This window comes from Schistocerca gregaria, chromosome 7 (genome assembly GCF_023897955.1).
Source record: "Schistocerca gregaria isolate iqSchGreg1 chromosome 7, iqSchGreg1.2, whole genome shotgun sequence".
NCBI lineage: Eukaryota > Metazoa > Arthropoda > Insecta > Orthoptera > Acrididae > Schistocerca > Schistocerca gregaria.
The window spans coordinates 421,809,784-421,829,707 of NC_064926.1; the positions used below are offsets into that span (position 1 = coordinate 421,809,784).

A 19,924-nucleotide genomic window follows, 5' to 3' on the forward strand; every position below is an offset into this window, starting at 1 on the left:
CACAGCCTAGAACCTTGTGTACATGATATAGGCCTGGATGTCAAACAGGTGGTGGTGAAATGTGTTTTTTTTAAACATTTTTATTTTCAATATAAACACTAATATTACAATTAGAAAGCTGTAAGTCATTACATTGAGGAACTTATTTTCTTAGTTGCTACTAAGTCATTTGTTGATAGCTATATTCTGTACAAGAAGACACTACCGTATCCCACTCAATAAAGTATGTCATCGCTGTGCTTTCACTTTTGTATTGTAATTTAAAATACTTTTGTGCAGCTGCACATTTCAAGTGATGTTACTGACATGTAGGACTACATAAATGTCAAATTGTCCATGTATTAACAAAAAGTGAAGTAGTTAAAACAACTTCCTGTTGTCTCTTAGGGATGCATTGCTGTTGGTTCTGATGCTGATGTTGTAGTATGGGATCCAGCTGCAACAAGAGTCATATCTTCCAAAACTCATCATCAGGCTTCTGATTTCAACATATTTGAGGTATGGTAAATAAACATTGTTTTCTTTCACACGTCTTGCATGAAACAATGAGAAATAAACAGATATGACTAAGCAGCAAAAGTGTCGATTACATTAAAAAATTTCTAGAGCTGCATCAAACCAGTCTCAGGGCTGAAAACAACAACAACAACAACAACAACAATGTTAAAAAGTCTAAAAGTATCACAGTCATTATCCAGATGATACATGCTCAGTACGGGAAGGAATGAACATAGTGCCATTTTACTTAGCTCTCCAAAATTTGTGTGTAGTTGTGAAACTTGACACTTAAAGTTTAGTTTGAAATGTCTATATTTTTTCTTCACGTTTAAATATATATGAACTTGACTCATTGTCATTCATGTTTGATGCTTATAGTTCTGTATTACTTCTTGTGCTATAGAAATTTTGATATTAAATAGTTTTTAACCAATGTTATTCTTCTTTACAGGGATTGGAGTGCCATGGTGCTGCTGCATATGTTATTGTGAATGGGAAATTGTGTGTTGAAGGGAGTACTGTTAACACTTCACAGGGTACAGGAAAATTCATTAATACTTCTGTAAATCCTGATTATGTTTACGGCATTTTGAAGCAACTTGATGTGAGTAGTATTCTAGTATTGTTAATTGTGATACTATGCATAAAAACTACAGAGATAAAAGATCTACTCACCAAGTGGAGGAGGGAGAACACGCACTTCTAAAGGTTAAGAAAATTTGCAAGCTTTCAGAGCCAGTGGCTCCTTCTTCTGGCAGAAGAGTTGAGAGGGAGGGAAGAGAGATGAAGAAAAAGACGGGGAAGGTTTATGAAGTGAAGTGGGGAGAGTTTGGGAAAGTCACCCAGAATCATGCATTAGTGGAGACTTCCCCATATGGGATGAAAAGGAAAGACTGATTGTTGGGGATTGCACTGGATGAGATTTTAAAACATAAGAGGTTAGAGCTGGCCATTTGCTAATCCTCATTAGTCCTTTTTCTTTATCTCCCTCATTTCCCTTTCAGCCCTTCTGCCAGATGATGGAGCCATTAGTTCCAAAAGCTTGCAAGTTTTCTTAACTTTCATATGTTTGAATTCTCCTGCCACTGTTTAATGAATAGGTTTTTTTGTCTATATGGTTACATTAAATTTTTAAAATTTGATTATTTTTATTTACACACATAAAAATTGATATTTGTGTTTCATTCTATGTTTGAAAAAATGAATCTGAATATGGACATAAGAGGTCCATTATGAACTAAACTTATCTGAGTTCTCAAAAATAAAAAAGAAAGAAAGAAAGAAAGACAAAGAATGAGAAATTGTACAGTATTGCTTATATACTTTGCTATTTTATATTTGTTTTTATCCTTGAGGAAGATTTGCATAAAAATTTCTGGAAGGTAGTCATTCAGCATCTGTTTGCCTGTTCATGTTTCAGTGCTCAATAAGTACACAGAAGTTCTTTTTGTCTTAATTTTGTGCACAACAATTAAAAATCTTGTATTTCAGTCTGATTATTTTAATACATAAGCATCCATTTGAGCTCCCCCTTCCCTTGCTCCCTCCTTTTCCTGCCAAACCAATGCGGGGATGCCTACTCTGAACATTTTTATCAATAATAGTGCTGTCTTCCCCTCTTTGCTGTTTGCTTACTCTTGCAACATAATTAAAAGTGATTTCCCATTTCCATTTGAATCCTTAAGCACTTATAGTGATCTGGGGTGAGTGGGGCCACTATGGTGTACACTGATGGCATGGCAAGTTGCGGAGGAGGTGGTGTTGGCCAGTGCTGGCTAGTAAAACTCTGCTGCAAGATAAAACATTTTATTTCATCTTGAGTTACAACAACAGAGTGCCATGGTGCCTCTCGATATGCCCTAGGCAGGCGCATGGGCAACCAGTGGTGCCATTGACATCAGAAGGTCACGATTGGGGGCCATTGACATCCACACCTCACTTTGCTGGCACCATTTACCTCACTCAGCAGTGCATGCCAGAGATAGCACTATGCAGCTCTGAGTGAGCAGTGCCAGCGATGTGTACTTCTGCTGAATTCTTGTGGGTGGCTCCCGCTACTGTGTTAGCAGCTCACCTTGATGTGGGAGGCTGATGGCAGTACTGCCCTGGCTGTGAACTGCTGCCCTCCAAGGCAGACGTTCGGCACTGCCACAGGGCCTTGGAGACAACTCATCCATTGTGTTGTTTTAAGTCCATGGATGTGACATATTACCGTGAGCCAGTCTGGTGGAGCTGGCTGGCCCATAGTGTGATAGAGGCTTGTGCAACTTGATGTTGCGGAGACTGCAGCCAGACTGCACATAGCTGTGCTAAAATCTGAGTGTGTTTGTAATGGTTAATATCACACTTGCTGTGCCAATACTCTTGCTTCCAGATGCTTTCAAATCAACACCCATGTGTGTCTGTGGTGTGGAAATGCTCCGTAGGCTGCCTCATAGTTGCATGTCCTTTCTGTAATATCACCATGGTCATGCAGCTTGGCCTCGTTGCTTTGTGGTTCACAAACCAGCTCACTTGTGGTATTACATATCAACACCTATGTGCCTCCCAGCTTGCATCAAATATGGCTGCAGTGGAGTTGCGTTTAATTCAGTAACTCCCAAAACTTAGATTACACCGTAGAAAATTCAGTAGGGTGACAATGCAAGTAAAAGCAGTTCTAATCTAAGGTAAAGTAAAATGCATCTCTGCAGACTGCAACAAGTGTTTACATTGTTTACATGATGATGCAATTATCTGTGGACACTTATGAGCATGCAGTCCCTTTCTTAACCTTGAAACAATCGGCTTATGAAATGAACTGTTAGTTAATTATCTCATTGCACTACATGTAGTTTGATAACACTCAGATATTTTACTGTAGTATATATTATTTTAGGGTTTACTGGACTCTATAAATGTTATTTGTAGTGTTATAGTATTCTGTATTCACAAGATTTACATTTCAGGAAACTGCATCACAAAATCTGCAACCAGTTGACAGAATAGAAGATAAAGAAAATGTTCCAGTGACACCAGATGATGATAAGACACCACCTACTTCAAAACACAAATCTGTCCCACAGGCTGTGGTGTCTCCTTCTATTCACACTACGCCATCAATGAAAGAGCAGCGGAATTTGCATGAGTCCACCTTCTCAATAAGTGGTAAATACTACTGATTGATCATTAAATACTGCTGATGATAAAAAATGTATAACTTTCCAAATTCATAACAATTATATCAAAGGAAAATTCAACGTAGATACAGAATTGCTGACCAGTACTTTACCATAAAGTGGTGAGAAGTTTTGTGCTGTCGATAGTACCTTATCCCAGCTGTAGGAACTATTAGTCCCTTTGGTGTGTGTGTGGGGGGGGGGGGGGGTGGAGGGGGGTGGGGGGAGGCTTAAAAAGCAAAGCCATGTCACTCAGACCCCAGGCTGAGAGAGATTTACCTGTAGTGTCGAATAACACTGTGAAAAAAATAATTACTACTTTTCAAATAAAGGAGGTGTTGAGTGGCAGACGGACTTGGAAGCAACAGTGGCCGTGTGTGTGTGTGTGTGTGTGTGTGTGTGTGTGTGTGTGTGTGTTTGTGTGTTTGTTTGTTTGTTTGTGGTCTGATAGGACTTAGTTTGATAGCTAATAACATCTAGTGTTGTTATGTTAAAGGACTTAGTTTGATAGTTAATAACATCTAGCAGTCTTTTTTCAATGCCCCTGTCTCCCATTCAGTGGCTGCTATTTGCGGTGAGCAGCAAACTAGCATTTTATACTCTTATTAAAGAAAGATAAACCTATATTAGGAAAAAGGGGCATGTGTTGTACAGTAAATCCAGCATCCGAGGATATGTTATAGGGCAAGTTTCCAACTGTAAAGTTCAGGGAAACTAGTAACTTTTAGAAGCATCCAAATTATGTATGTGGTGCAGTAGACACTGAGGTCCCACATGAGTCAAGAGTTTTTTCAGTGACTGGGTACTGAGTTATGAATAGTTTTTTCTGTGGCCATTCATGCTCTCAGCTCTTAAACAATGTTGTCAACCCTATATGAAATGCTGTGCAGTGGACACAAGTTAGCCGATAAACAGCATTGTGGTTTCAGAAAGTGGCATTTGACACTGTAGGAGAAACCTTTGGTGAGGTTGGCGCAGGTGGTTTTGGATGGCTGTGTGAAGCATGTTTTACAATGGCCATGGTGGCAGCAGTGTAGGGACCCTGGAATAAGGTTAATATTTTGGGAATGCTGTATGATTTAACTAGGATGTTATTGAGGTTAGGAGGATAACAGAATGTGAGAATCGGGTGTGTTGGTTTGGCTAGGATGTTACAGAGGTTAGAAGGGTAGCAGGATGTGAGGATGGGTCATGTGGACAAGACCTCAGAGAGAGAGGGTCTCATTTCAGGGCTCGACTTCAGAAAGTCATGTAGAGGTATTCAAGTCCAGAGTAGTGCTAGATGAAAAGGGCAGGGCTGGGGGTACACAATATTATAAACTGAGTGATCTGGAAAATTCACTTGCCACATTTCATATGTATACATTTTGTCAAGGAATATGTGTTGAGCATAAATTTTATCTAATCTTCTCATTGATGAAGCAATCACGTATATATAAATGGTGGTGTAGAGGTGTTGGAGCCTTCAGGTATTTATTGGTTGTAGTTCAGCAGTTAACGTCTGCACTTTCTTGTTAAAATATTATGGTTCAGCATCTGCTCTTCTTCATGCAGAGCACAACTGAAGTCTCCACCCAGTATAATTGGGTTATGGAGATCAGTTGAAGGCTCAGATATTGCTCAAGTATAAAATTTGTGCCTTACAGTTTTGGCACTGGAGCTTACAATTGCATAAATGTTAGTGAAGTGAATTGAACACTTTGAAATTTTATAGCTATGCCTTGCTGCAAATGTAGGATATGCAGCAGTACACATTGCATTCTTTCTTTGTATAAAATTATGGTACTCTGTCCTTCTCCTGTATTTACAACAGCATTATAACCTGCAATGTTTGTCAAACAAGCCAAAACCACACCTTGCAACATTGCCACATCTCTGTCTGGTGCTTAAACAGAGTGCTGAAAATTTAATATTTTTTTTTAGGAGATATTCCATTTACATTAATGGTAGTTATAATACTCTATGTTGTCATGAGGCTGGAAAAAACTAAATGTGTTCCCCTTTTGATGTTATGAGATCCATTAATTCTGTCATTTTAAGTTTATTTTCATTTATAGTTTCACTGTCAGTTGTCTTAGATAATTTTGCTAGTTCCTTTGGGCTGTTATCCACATTACTGTTTTTCTATCAGGTGTACATGTTCATTGCAATTTATTTTTGCATTTTTTCATTGATCCCTTGTGAATTCGGAGCACACTTTGAACTCACTTACAGAGACATAGTGATGCTAACAAAATGATTTATGTCTGCTGACTGACTTATAAGTTATAACACAAATTTTACATTTTGGTATAGGCAACCACTCACCTATAACTGATTGATGTGCAGAGCTCAGAAACACCAAACAGAAAACAACATTTGCACTAGCATTTAAGCACTAACTATTTTTCCAACAATAGTACACACATTAACACACACAACCACATCCACTGCCAGAAAAACACTCCCATGGCCACAGTAAGGCTAATTTTTTATACCCGATTGTTGAAAGCACTTGACTGAGCTGATGGAGTTGGGGAGGGGTAGCAAAGGATACAATTAAGTGATAACAGGAAAGAGGCAGGTCTTTGCACAGATGACTTAATGGCTGCACAACAAGACCAAAACAGTACAGAGGGTACAGCAGAAAGAAATGTAGGATGAGAGAGATGGGAAACTGAGGGCGGGGCCAGAAGAGAGAGATGAAGATGAAGAGGGAGAGAGGTTGAAAAGGTGGTGAAGGGGGAAGGGAGAGGATGCCCACATGGGAGGGGAAGGAGTGGGAAGAGGAAGAGTGGTGGTAGAAGACAATGCATGATCTGGACAGAGAAGGAATGGGTGGACTGAAGAGAGAAGGAAGTAGGCAGCATGAGGTTAGCAGAAGTTTATGTTAGGGGGTTATGAGATGAGAATTCTCTCTCCAACACATCCTTTGCTTTTGGCAATCCCCCCAGCCTAAACATCTGCTAAGCTGTTCCCACTGCCTCATCTTGCCTTTTCCATTCTCTGTTCTGTCCATACCATTCTTCTCCATCCAGATCATGCTCTGCCACCTCCCATCACTCTTCCTCCCACCCCCCTTCACGCAGACATTTCTCCCCTTTCTCTCCCTCTGCTCCCCCCCTTTCCAATCCATCTCCCTTTCTCCCTCCCTCTTCACCTTCACCTCTCACTCCTGTACTTCATTGGTCTTGTTGTGTGGCTGCGAAGTTATCTGTCCAGAGTTGTGCCTCTTTCCCGATACCCCATACTTTCATCCATGTCCCCTCCCAGCCTCCACCAGCTCAGGCAACTGCTTTCCATAATAGTGTATCAATAATTAGCCTTGCTGTGGCCATAGGAGTGTGCATTTGGGTGTTTGGGTGTTTGTGTGGTTGTGTGTGTGAATGTGTGTACTGTTGCTGGAAAAAACTACTAGGGCTCAGAAGCTAGTTTGAATGTTGTTTTCTGTTATGTGTTACTGTGCTTCACACTTCAATCTGCTACTAGCAAATGGTTGCCTTTTCCTCATTTTACGTCCGGTTAACATGATGTTAGCCTAATCTATCATGATAGTACGTTCATGGGGAAGGCAGTGTTGCTGGAGTTGGTTGTGAACTTTAATGTTATGGCATGAGGCTCTGGGTGGAAAATATCAAGTTACAAATTCATTTTCCCATTACGAGGTTGCCAAAAAAGGGGGAAATTCAATAGTGATGTATTTTGTCCTATGGTTCAAGTTGGAAAGCATCAGTCTTTGATGCACCCATTAATGATACCCATAAAATACATGATGCTCACCCTGTACACTGTCTGGAAGCCTTATACCAGTACACAATAAATTATAAAGAGCATTCTATTGCCAAAAATGTATTTCAGTTTCACTTGGTTTCAGATAAAGGGGAATCGGTGAATCCTGAGCACACTCTCAATAATGAAGTCAGTACTCAAATAGGTGATGAAAAGAAAGATGTCCATGTGGTTTATTTTGTCATTGTTCAGTTTGAACTACTACTCCTCCTCCTCCTCCTCCTCCTCCTTTCTGCCTATACTAGGCATTTGCATGTTATGCCCTCTTGGAAATTTGCAACAATAAATTCAGTTAAGCACTTCATAGGAAAAGTTCTAACAGTAGGCTTTAATGAACAAGACATTATCTTGGGAAACAACAGTGCAGACAACAAATAGTGCCAACTGAACCTATGTATACCAGATGTTGGCTTCCTCCCATAATGTAAAGATTATGCGGCATTCTGTGCCATATGTTTGCAAACAGGGAGAGAGCAAAACACTGATAATATTTGTTTTATGTCTATATTAGTTTTTGGAATGTAGACTATTGTGTAGGGCAAGTTGAGGTGTGGATTAGTTGAGAAGGTAACAGTTTCTTTGCAGGTTGGCAAAGCCAACAAATGTGAACATGAAATCTTAGATACTGAACTGTAGCGTCGTCTGAGATCCATGTTTGATTTAAAGGTGACTGATTGGTTGTTAGCTGGCAAAGTGGTAGTAAACATTTGAGTTAATCAAGCAAACTTACATTTAAGGGTGATAATACTGCATGGGTACCGAGGACTGATATTCTTCAAGCTCTTGATGTGCCTGAGATTGACCGTTGACAAAGGTTTTAATTTCTTTGCTTTTACATCAGGGACATTTCGTAGATGGGTAAATTTTTGTTAAAATGTAAAATCTGTGAACTTGTGCATGTTGGAAACCAACATTTTTTTCAAAAAAGGTTCAAATGAGTTGTTTTGTATTAGCCCTGTTCTGTCACAATGAATGTTCCATTCTGTCACTTGAATAAATACAGGGTGTTTCAAAAATGACCGGTATATTTGAAACGGCAATATAAACTAAACGAGCAGCGATAGAAATACACAGTTTGTTGCAATATGCTTGGGACAACAGTACATTTTCAGGCGGACAAACTTTCGAAATTACAGTAGTTACAATTTTCAACAACAGATGGCACTGCAAGTGATGTGAAAGATATAGAAGACAACGCAGTCTGTCGGTGCGCCATTCTGTACGTCGTCTTTCTGCTGTAAGCTTGTGCTGTTCACAACGTGCAAGTGTGCTGTGGACAACATGGTTTATTCCTTAGAACAGAGGATTTTTCTGGTGTTGGAATTCCACCGCCTAGAACACAGTGTTGTTGCAACAAGACGAAGTTTTCAACGGAGGTTTAATGTAACCAAAGGACCGAAAAGCGATACAATAAAGGATCTGTTTGAAAAATTTCGACTGACTGGGAACGTGACTGATGAACGTGCTGGAAAGGTAGGGCGACTGCGTACGGCAACCACAGAGGGCAACGCACAGCTAATGCAGCAGGTGATCCAACAGCGGCCTCAGGTTTCCGTTCACCGTGTTGCAGCTGCGGTCCAAATGACGCCAACGTCCACGTATCGTCTCGTGCGCCAGAGTTTACACCTCTATCCATACAAAATTCAAACGCGGCAACCCCTCAGCACCACTACCATTGCTGCACGAGAGACATTCGCTAACGATATAGTGCACAGGATTGATGACGGCGATATGCATGTGGGCAGCATTTGGTTTACTGGCGAAGCTTATTTTTACTTAGACGGCTTCGTCAATAAACAGAACTGGCGCATATGGGGAACCGAAAAGCCCCATGTTGCAGTCCCATTGTCCCTGCATCCTCAAAAAGTACTGGTCTGGGCCGCCATTTCTTCTAAAGGAATCATTGGCCCATTTTTCAGATCCGAAACGATTACTGCATCACGCTATCTGGACATTCTTCGTGAATTTGTGGCGGTACAAACTAACGCCTCGTGGTTTATGCAAGATGGTGCCCGGCCACATCGCAAGGCCGACGTCTTTACTTTCCTGAATGAATATTTCGATGATCGTGTGATTGCTTTGGGCTATCCGAAACATACAGGAGGCGGCGTGGATTGGCCTCCCTATTCGCCAGACATGAAACCCTGTGACTTCTTTCTGTGGGGACACTTGAAAGACCAGGTGTACCGCCAGAATCCAGAAACAATTGAACAGCTGAAGCAGTACATCTCATCTGCATGTGAAGCCATTCCGCCAGACACGTTGTCAAAGGTTTCGGGTAATTTCATTCAGATACTACGCCATATTATTGCTACGCATGGTGGATATGTGGAAAATATCGTACTATAGAGTTTCCCAGACCACAGCGCCATCTGTTGTTGACAATTGTAACTACTGTAATTTCGAAAGTTTGTTTGCCTGAAAATGTACTGTTGTCCCAAGCATATTGCAACAAACGGTGTATTTCTATCACTGCTCGTTTAGTTTGTATTGCCGTTTCAAATATACCGGTCATTTTTGAAACACCCTGTAATTTTAATATTAAAATAACAGATGGGAATAAAAATTATTAATACAGATAGAACTATTGACTCTTACTTATATATTACAAAAAAATGTCAGAATGGAACTGGAAGTAATGTCACATAATTTTTATTCTATGTAACCTCAGATGAACTTCATATTCTTTCCGACCCACATTCTGTCGCAATGCTAAGTAACATTTATGGCTGCAGAAAGAGAGTTCAATAGAAAATTAATTCTGGAATGTGAAAGTGTCAAAATAAAACAATGGAAAGTCCAGGTTGGAATATAAACAACACTATCAAAAAGGATAGACTGTATGCAGCAGTTGGACTGGCTGGAGTTAGTAATATGTGTGTTTGAGGTGGACTTGCTTGTTTGAATGTGTGTGGTTATCTTTTCTTAAGAAGACTGGCCAAAAGATCACACAGTAAAACCCCTTTTCTAACAAATGTCTGGAGATCATTTTTTTTTCTGAAGAGGAACCGTAGACCTTGTCGTTTGTGGGGAGGCTTGTGTGCCTCAGAGATATAGGTAGTTGCACCAAGGCCAGACAAATGTGTGGTTCCTGAAGAGGGGCAGCAGCTTTTTCAGTGCTTGCAGGGGAAAACAGACTGGATGATTGACTGATATGGCCTTGTAACATCAACCAAAACAGCCTTGCTGTGCTGGTACTGCGAACGTCTCAAAGAAAGGGGAAACAACAGCCGTAATTTTTTCTGAGGGCATGCAGCTCTACTGAATGATTCAATGATGATGGCATCCTCTGGGTAAAATATTCCGGAGGTAAAATAGTCCCCTCATTTTGATCCGGGTGTGTACTACCCAGGAGGATATTGTTATCAGGAGAAACAAAACTGGCATTCCATGGATCTGAGTGTAGAATGTCAGATCCCTTAATCAGGCAGGTAGGTTAGAAAATGTAAAAATGGAAATGGATAGGTTAAAGTTAGATGTAGTGGAAGTTGGTGAAGTGAGGCTGCAGGAAGAACAGACTTCTGGCCAGGTGAATATAGGATTATAAATACAAAATGAAATAGGGGTAAGGCAGGAGTAGGTCTAAAAAATGAATTTTAAAAATAGGAATGCAGATAATATACTATGAACAGTTCGTGAATGCATTATTGTAGCCAAGATAGACAAAGCCCTCACCCACCACAGTAGTACATGATTATATCCAAACCAGCTCCACAGATGAGAAGATTGAGCAAATGTAAGGTGAGATAAAAGAAATTATTCAGATGGTTAAGGGGGATTAAAATTTAATAGTCTTGGGAGACTGGAATTTGATAGTAGGGGAAGGAAGAGAAGGAAAATTAGTAGGTGAATCTGGACTGGGGAAAGGAATGAAAGAGGAAGCCGCCTGGTAGAATTTTGCACAGAGCATAATTTAATCATAGATAACTCTTGGTTTAAAATTCATGAAAGAGGTTATATACATGGAAGAGACCTGGGACACCAAGTGGTTTAAGATTGATTATATAATGGTAAACAGAGATTTTGGAACCATATTTTAAATTTTAAGACATTTACAGGGGCACTGGACTCTGACCACATTTTATTGGTTATGAACTGTAGATTAAAACTGAAGAAACTGCAAAAAGGTAGGAATTTAAGGAGAAACCTAGACAAACAGAAAGAAGAAGAGGTTGCAAAGAGTTTCTGAGGGAGCATTAGAGAATGATTGACAGGAACATGTGAGAGGAATACAGCAGAAGAAGAATGGGTAGCTTTGAGAGATAAAATAGTGAAGCCAGCAGAGATCAAGTACATAGAGGGTCTATACAAAGGAGGTGTAATTGAGGGCACTACTGTATTATAGAAATTAAAGAGCATGTAGCTGAAGATTAGATGGGAGATACAACACTGTGAGAATAATTTCATAGAGCACTAAACACATAAATCAAAACAAGGCCCCAGGAGTAGACAACATTCCATTAGAACTACTGATAGCCTTGGGAGAGCCAGCCATATTGTGAGCAAGATGTATGAGACAGGTGAAATAACTTCAGACTTCCAGAAAAATATATTAATTCCAAATAAAGCAAGTGCTGACAGATGTGAAAATTAATAAACTGTCAGTTTAATAAGTCAAAATTTCAAAATACTTAGAGGAATTCTTGACAGAAGAATGGAAAAACTGGTATCAGCTGACCTCAGAGAAGATTAATTTGGATTCCAGAAGAATGTAGGAACATGCGAGACAGTACTGACCCTACAACTTCTCATAGAAGATAGGTTATGGAAAGACAAACTGATGACAAATTTATAGACTTAGAGAAAGCTTTTAACAATGTTGACTGGAATACTTTCTTTCAAACTTTAAAGGTGGCAGGGGTAAAATACAGCGAGCGAATGGCTACTAACAATTTGTACTGAAATGAGATGGCAGTTATAAGAGTAAAGGGGCATGAATGGGAAGCTGTGATTGAGAAGGGAGTGAGACAAGGTTGCAGCCTACCCTCAATATTATTCAATGTGTATATTGAGCAAGCAATAAAGGAAACAGAAGAAAAATTTGGAGTAAGAATTAAAAGTCCAGGGAGGAGAAATAAAAACTTTGAGGTTTGCCAATGACATTGCAATTCTGTCAGAGACAACAAAGGACTTGCAAAAGCAGTTGACTGGAATGAACAGTGTCTTGAAATGATGGTATAAGTTGACCATCAACAAAAGCAAACTGAGGATAATGGAATGTAGTCAAATTAAATCAGATGACGCTGAACAATTAATTTAGGAAATGAGACACTTAAAGCAGTAACAGAGTTTTGCTACTTGGGCAGAAAAATAACTGATTATGGCTGAAAGAGGGAGGATATGAAGTGTAGACTGTCAATGCCAAGAAAACTGTTTCTGACGGAGAGAAATTTGGTAATGTTGATTATAGATTTAAGTGTCATGAAGCTTTTTCTCATGGAGTGTAGCCATGTATGGAAGTGAAACCTGGGTGATAAAGACAAGAAGAGAACAGAAGCTTCTGAAATGTGGTACTACAAAAGACTGCTGCAGATTAGCACTGGGGAGGTCAGTAATTAATGAGGAGATACTGAATAGAACTGGGGAGAAAAGACGTGCATGGCACAATCTGGCTAGAAGACAGGATCGGTTGGTAGCACACATTCAGAGACAAGGGATCACCAATTTCATATTGCAGGAAAGTGTGGGGGTTAAAAATCGTAGAGGGAGATCAAGAGTGAATACAGTAAGCTGATTCAGAAGGACATAGATTGCAGTAGTTACTTAGAGATGAAGAGGTTTGTACAGGATAGAGAAGCGTGAAGAACTGTATAATACTAGTCTTCGGACTGAAGAACAACAACTATGGATATATGTTAAATGAGGGTTTTGCTAGAGTGCATGGAAAGAGTAATCCAGAATTATAATTCAAACATGTTTAGGAGGTATAAGTGCTATTTACTTATAAAATTACCAATATCCTGTGCTGAAAATTTAAATGCAGTAAATGTATGATTATCAAACTTTTTACACACACATCATTTTTAAAATCATGAAGTCTTGTTTGTTTTGTCCTTACAGCATATTGTAGTCAATGAGGTTATCACTTTAGCTGGTTGGTATAACCCAGAATTGATTCATGTACATTAAAAGAGGAAAAATGTTTGACAGTGTCAGTTTCTTACACACAAACAGTGAAACTTAACACAACACCTCATTTCTTTCTTCTTCCTCCCTCATTGTCACTGCCAGCTCCTACCTATGTTCCTTCATAAGCATTTCACTTGCATTAATCTCAGGTGTGTAAGGTCATCACAACAATGTCTCAGAGTCTTGCGTTTTGTCAGTTTTGCTATACAGTCTTTCATCTGGAACAATGCCATCTTCAGCTGCTGATGTACCACAGCCACCCTTTGCGAAACAGTTTAACACTGTCAGTTGTATTACAGAATTCCAGGCAGCAATAATATGCAAAGCCTGTTCAAGGCTGAGTCTCATCACTTCCTTTCTCTCAAAGAATAAAATTGGCTTCTGCACAACTGCTACTTTTTATCTGGTTTTAACAGCGTGTATTATGGCCAGGTCAAAACTCTGCTGATGACTTGTGCATTTTTGAGAAAGGAACACATTTACATTCCTAAGAAATTATGTTTCCCTGGGATTTACAGGGCATAGGTCAAAAATATGTCCCGTTTCTGCTGCACCCATCTTGGCATCTAAATTCCTGAAGAAGTCGGAGATTTTTTATGTCTCCAGGGTCTGCTGTTGAACTCATAAGTACCAAGTAGCATTTTTATGTTTTGGAAACACTTGGAAATAAATAGTGGAGGCAACTTTTCACTTCCATCACTATTCTCTCTCTCTCACTTTAATTTTTAAAAAAATCATCCACTCATCAATGCACTGAAATTTTCAATGTAGATCCGAGTGATTTCATGAACACATAGGAATGCATCCCAGTTTCAATTCTGGAAACTGCATTAGAAGAACATTTTAAACATCTTTGAATGTAGATATACAAATATTCCTCCTTTTCAGATCAATAGGCATTTAAGATCACATCCTTATTTTTGAATGTACTGCTCATGTAAATGGTGCTTAATCATATTTCTTCACAGTGTCAGAAATATTTATGTGAAGATTGCCATCCACATCACAGATGATTGATAGCTTTTGGTGAACTGTAAGCCTTCAGTGGTTCCAGTCTATAACTGCACAAGCATAAAATTGATAGCTTTGACAATTCAGTACACTACACTTTGTAGACTGTAACATCACATCAGTTGACGTAAGTCACATGGATATCAATTTCCTATTCCTTCGACATATCTACTGGTATTGTGCAAGAGAAGTTGAGTTATTGGCTATGATCTATGTATGTGTCAACTGGTTGAATCAGTTACTATTTACTGCATCACATGTCAATAAATGTGACCCGAATGAAAAATGGAAAGAAATCAGAAATGCACTCAAACATGTTAGGAATTATGTAAAAACTGCATTTCAGTCTGCAAAATGCTTCATATTTATTCCTTAAAAGCAGACGTTTCTTAAAGTAGGTTTCATTAAAAGAAGTGAATTCACTAATTCAGGGCTTTACTGTAAGTAATAGTGTTTTGGTCATGCTTGTCTGCAATTCAACATGTTATCTTTATGGGAAGTGGCAATCTATCCTTTTCATAAATACGAAGGTTGGATCTTAAATAGTGGCATCATTTTATTCACAATTGATACAAAAGAGTTACAGGTTTGCACCTGTTACTGCCCTTCAAAATAGTCACCAGCGTTGTGTAGAACCCGTTGCCAGCAATGTGGAAGGCGTAGTATACCGTTAGCAGAGCCTGTCCTGTTGATGGTGCAGCTATGCCTACTCTGTTCAGTTGATGGGACTGGGAAGTCCTGTACCATCCATCATACTCCTTAGACTTAACTCCTTGTGACTTTGATTTGATTCCAAAGATGAAGGAGCCACTTTGTGGCATTCGCTTCGGAACTGTTCCAGAGATTCGACAAAGCAGAGGACTGCTCCATTTGCACCATCAACAGAACAGGCTCTGTTAACAGTATACTACACCTCCCACATTGCTGGCAACGGGTTATACACAACGCTGGTGACTACTTTGAAGAACAGTAACAGGTGCAAACATGTAACTCTTTTGTATCGCTTGTGAATAAATAGTTGCCACTATTTAAGTTCCAACCCTCTTATGTTACAATGTTAAGCCTTTGTCCCATTCTGTCACATGAGATGGCCCTATAGTTTTGTTAAAGTTGCTGTTATCAGCAAACATTACACTTTATAACATATTTGGTAAACCATTTATTTGTCTCAGGAGCTATGTGAAGTGGTTTGTTATACTTTTCAGGAAAGCATATCTAACATTCTACGTTGTCAATTTCATTAGGTACCTTGATGTGGATTACATATTCCTCATGTTTTGTTACTGAGGTGGTACTCAGTTGTGCAAAGAGGAGGTAATAAATTCTTCAAAAATTTCATATCCCTTAGATATAACCTAGATATTACTTCAGTAGCAGTGTAGAAGATACTAAGCAGCAAATATTTTATCTCTCAGGGTACTTCTTTTGTAGGTTAAAATACAACTTTCCCCTGAGGAATGCAGCTGTAGAAACCAGACTGAGAGCGTACACAATTTATTTTCCAGAAAGTGAATTTGTATTCTACTGTTGGTGACTGCCTAACATACGATCCAAAGTTGGTGTAGCACTCTCTTTAGAAATTTAAATGACGACGACAACAACAAAAAGCTCCAATTGCTTCTGCTATCTTCTTGTAGTGTATAAACATACTATTTTTATTAACATATAAATACACAATCTTACTGATTTTGTTCTCTGTATTTTGTTTTTTTAGAGGAACTGGATAATACTACCAAGAAATCGTGCATCAGAGTTCAAAGCCCACCTGGTGGAGGTTCATCTGGTGGCTTTTGGTAGAATGAGGAGGACAATTAAGATCCAAGATTTTTTAACAGGGTGCCAGATAATGGATGGAAACATCTGCCCAAGATATTTCTGAGGCTAGGGATTTGTAGCATTATGTTTCTTCATGTCCCACAAATGATGAAAATGGGATATAAAAGTTACCAAAATACTCAGGTTGAAAATGAATTCCCATTTTATACTTAATTTTATTATTTTCTAAGTCACTTTACATCTGCATTGAATATGCCAGATGTAAATTGTTTTGGTCCTTTAAAAGGCTTGAAATTACTGTTCCATCATTTTGATTTGGTTGTCAGTTTCAGTACTGCAATATCCCCTAAAGCCCTCTAAAATAAGTTATTTATCTGCTATGAAGTAATTATTTAAGTAAAAGTTGTCTCTCAAAATGCGTATTATACCCAGTAACACAAAACAAGTACCATATTTTACAGATATTTTGTTTTAAGGATCATAAATTTGTCAACATGATCATACCATTTCAAAAGAATATTTATTGCTATAATGTGTCTCCAAAAACAATCCGCTTGCATATTTAGCCAGCCAGTTATGCAAAAATATTAATCAGAAAAAACAGTTGTGCTAATTGTGTCGTGTGTGAACTCATTTGTGGTGTTGCTAAAGATGAATGTTTCGAGTAACTAGTAATGTATTTTTGGTCGCTGACTGCTGAGAATCGAGTCATTTTATGAAATGTAGTAATATGTTTCACAAATGCTAACACTGCCTACATATACAATGTATTTCACTTAAACAATTTTTGTAAGTCATGTACATTGTTGTGACAAAGTAAATACAACCACTTATAAGTGAGTTTGTCTTCATTTCAGTATCATGCTCACACTGTCTGCCTAGAAAGTGGACACAGGAAAAGCTACTGTAATGCAACATTCTGTCTTTTTTAACACAATTTCAGCACATACTTACTTCATTATGAGTTTTCTGTCGTATACTATATTTACTCGAATCTAAGCTGCACCTGAAATTAGAGACTCAAAATTCAGGGGAAGAGGAAAGATTTAGACCACCCCTCCAAATGGAAACAAAGTTGCTCCATTGTAACATGACCCACAATTGAGGTCGAATGGGTGAAGATACAGCTACAGTAATTTGGTTCGAGTCGTAAGCTTAACAGTTAAGCTTCACCAAGTAGCCATTGCTATGTGTCAGGCGCTCTGTCCATATTTACAACGGTACCCTTTCTTTTTCACGTGCTTCATTGGGTTTGAATCGACTGCGTATTTTGCTTTGGTCTATTGAGTGCCTTCCTCTTTGTTATAGATGTTCACGTCACTCTAAGCTGAAACTATATTATTGCACTGTGTCATGCATTGTTTGTCCCATTCTGATAATGAGTGTTTACGACCTGTCACCGCTCGCGGGATGGCTTGCTTCTCTGCACGCTACCGCAGCTTACAACAAAGAGAGAGAGAGAGAGAGAGAGAGAGAGAGAGAGAGAGAGAGAGAGAGAGAGGGGGGGGGGGGCGGGGGGGCGGGGGGGGGGGGGGCAGGGGGGGGGGGAATTGTCTCATAAGCGAAACAGTGGCAAGAGACTGCTATTTGTTGTTACTTACACTGTTGCTTTCTTTGATAATGATCAACAAGAACTAAATAATAGACTGTGTATGATAGATGATGTTCTGAACGAGAGTTCAGCGAAAATTTTTCTCCATTTGAAAATCTTTGCAGATGCCTCTTTAGTACATTACATTCTGTACAGAAATTAGTCATCTTGGATTTAAAAATCGAGTCAGTTGCCGTGCTTCATTTTTGACTGTATCACTATTCAGCATAAGAATAATATCTGAATATACATGTGACATGAATTGTGTATTCTTCCGTGTTTGCTGGTTTCTCACTCTAGTTCCGGATTTAAATGAGATAGCAGCAAACACGAAAGAATATATGGCATAATGTTTACATTCTTCTACCTTTTCTTTTAATTTATTTACTGACGCAGAGGTTTTGGCACCAGTATTTATCTTTGTGCCTGTAAGGCATGCCTGTGTAGCGCTACATACAGTATATTCGACAGCAGAAGTTACTTATAGCAGCATCTACCAACATTTTTCAGAACTTCCACTTACTTTGCACTTGATTCTAAGCCACAGGCAGTTTTTTGGATTACAAAAACCAGAAAAAAAGTGCGGCTTAGATTCGCATAAATACGGTACATGAATTTATTGTGTGTTTTCTTCTGATCACAAGTAAAACACAAAATTTTAGGATTTTTGACACCTGTTATGATGAGGTAATATTCTCTCTTGCACTCTTTGAATACACTATACTAGGACACCTACTTGTCTGGAAGGTGGAACATACATACATAATTGAGGTCATGGAAATTTAGCTCTTAGCTGGATACAGATTCACAATGTGACAAATTATAACTCTTGTTTGAGAAACTATTTTATCACTGAGCCTAGTGTGATTGAGGTAGTCCACAAAAGAATGCAGTGATTGGATCAGGATAGAATAGAACTGAAAGAAGAAAAATATTTAAAGGAAAACTTCAGCCTTTTTACAGGCTTTTTGTTCAATCGAGCTTCAAAAGAAAACCTCAGCAAACATTGGTCTTAAAACTGTATAACCTATTTTTGACAGCAATGCAAGGAAATATAAATATTGCCAACTTTCATAAAGGACACTATGGTAAAAATCTAGAATTCTAGATTTCCTTTGATATGTGCAGCCAGCTATTTTTTACTTTGTGTAATATCCTTGAATGAAATGTGAAATTGGAGACATCTCATAGCTATATAGTGTATCCTTCTCACACAATGCACAATGGCCAGCAAGGAACATATTACATTACTGGAGTGGCAGTTCTACAGCTTCACTGGGGTGAGGGGCTGCATCTGATAGTTAACGAGGGAGGAAAGAAGACCTCAGAGGGAGGGTTAGGAAAGGGTAGCTGATAGTTGGGGTGGAGGTAGCAGGTGTGTAACAAAAGAATGTTACACAGGTACCAGTGAGTTTCTGCAGCACGCAATGATGATGGCCCAGAGGAGTGGATTGGGGGAGGGGTTATTGAACAGGGGGAGGGGAGATTTCAGAGAAGGGGAGTGTAGGTGAACAATGAGTGAGATAAGGGTGGTGATGGGTATGGGGTAGGGGCTAGCAGAGATTGAGGCCAGGAGGATAACGGAAAGAAAGGAAGTGTTGCAAGGACAACTCCCATGAGTGCAGTTCATGGAAACTGCTGTTGAGGGAAGGAACCATATGGAATGGGTTGTGAAACAGCCATTGAAATGGAGCACATTGTGTCCAGCATTGTGTACTACCACTGGATGATCAACTGTGCTCTTGGCCATTGCTTATCAGTGGCCATTCACTGAGGTGGACAGCTGATTGGTAGTCATACCCACTTAAAATACTACACAGAAATTGCAGTGGAACATATGTATGGCTCAGTGTTTCACAGGTGGCCCTGTGATGGGTCTGGAGTAAGATAGGGTGGGTGTGTATTAGACAGGCCTTGCACCTGGGTCTTCCACAGGGATGTGACTCGTGTGGCACTGTGTGGGAATGGGTGCAGTGTAAGGAAGGGCCTTGGA

General features: G+C 39.3%; 1 protein-coding gene across 7 annotated transcripts in view; it reads left to right on the top strand.

Annotated features, from left to right (window-relative positions):
- LOC126281437 (dihydropyrimidinase-like) overlaps positions 1-17,176 on the top strand; it is a 293,010-nt gene extending 275,834 nt beyond the window's left edge. For all 7 annotated transcript variants that reach the window (XM_049980405.1, XM_049980402.1, XM_049980401.1 and 4 more), the window contains 4 exons: positions 388-498; positions 950-1,102; positions 3,447-3,645; positions 16,279-17,176. In XM_049980405.1, the coding sequence (XP_049836362.1) occupies positions 388-498; positions 950-1,102; positions 3,447-3,645; positions 16,279-16,361 (546 nt within the window). In that variant the 3' untranslated portion in view covers positions 16,362-17,176. The remainder of the gene's footprint in view (positions 1-387; positions 499-949; positions 1,103-3,446; positions 3,646-16,278) is intronic.
- The last annotated feature ends 2,748 nt before the right edge of the window (positions 17,177-19,924 follow it).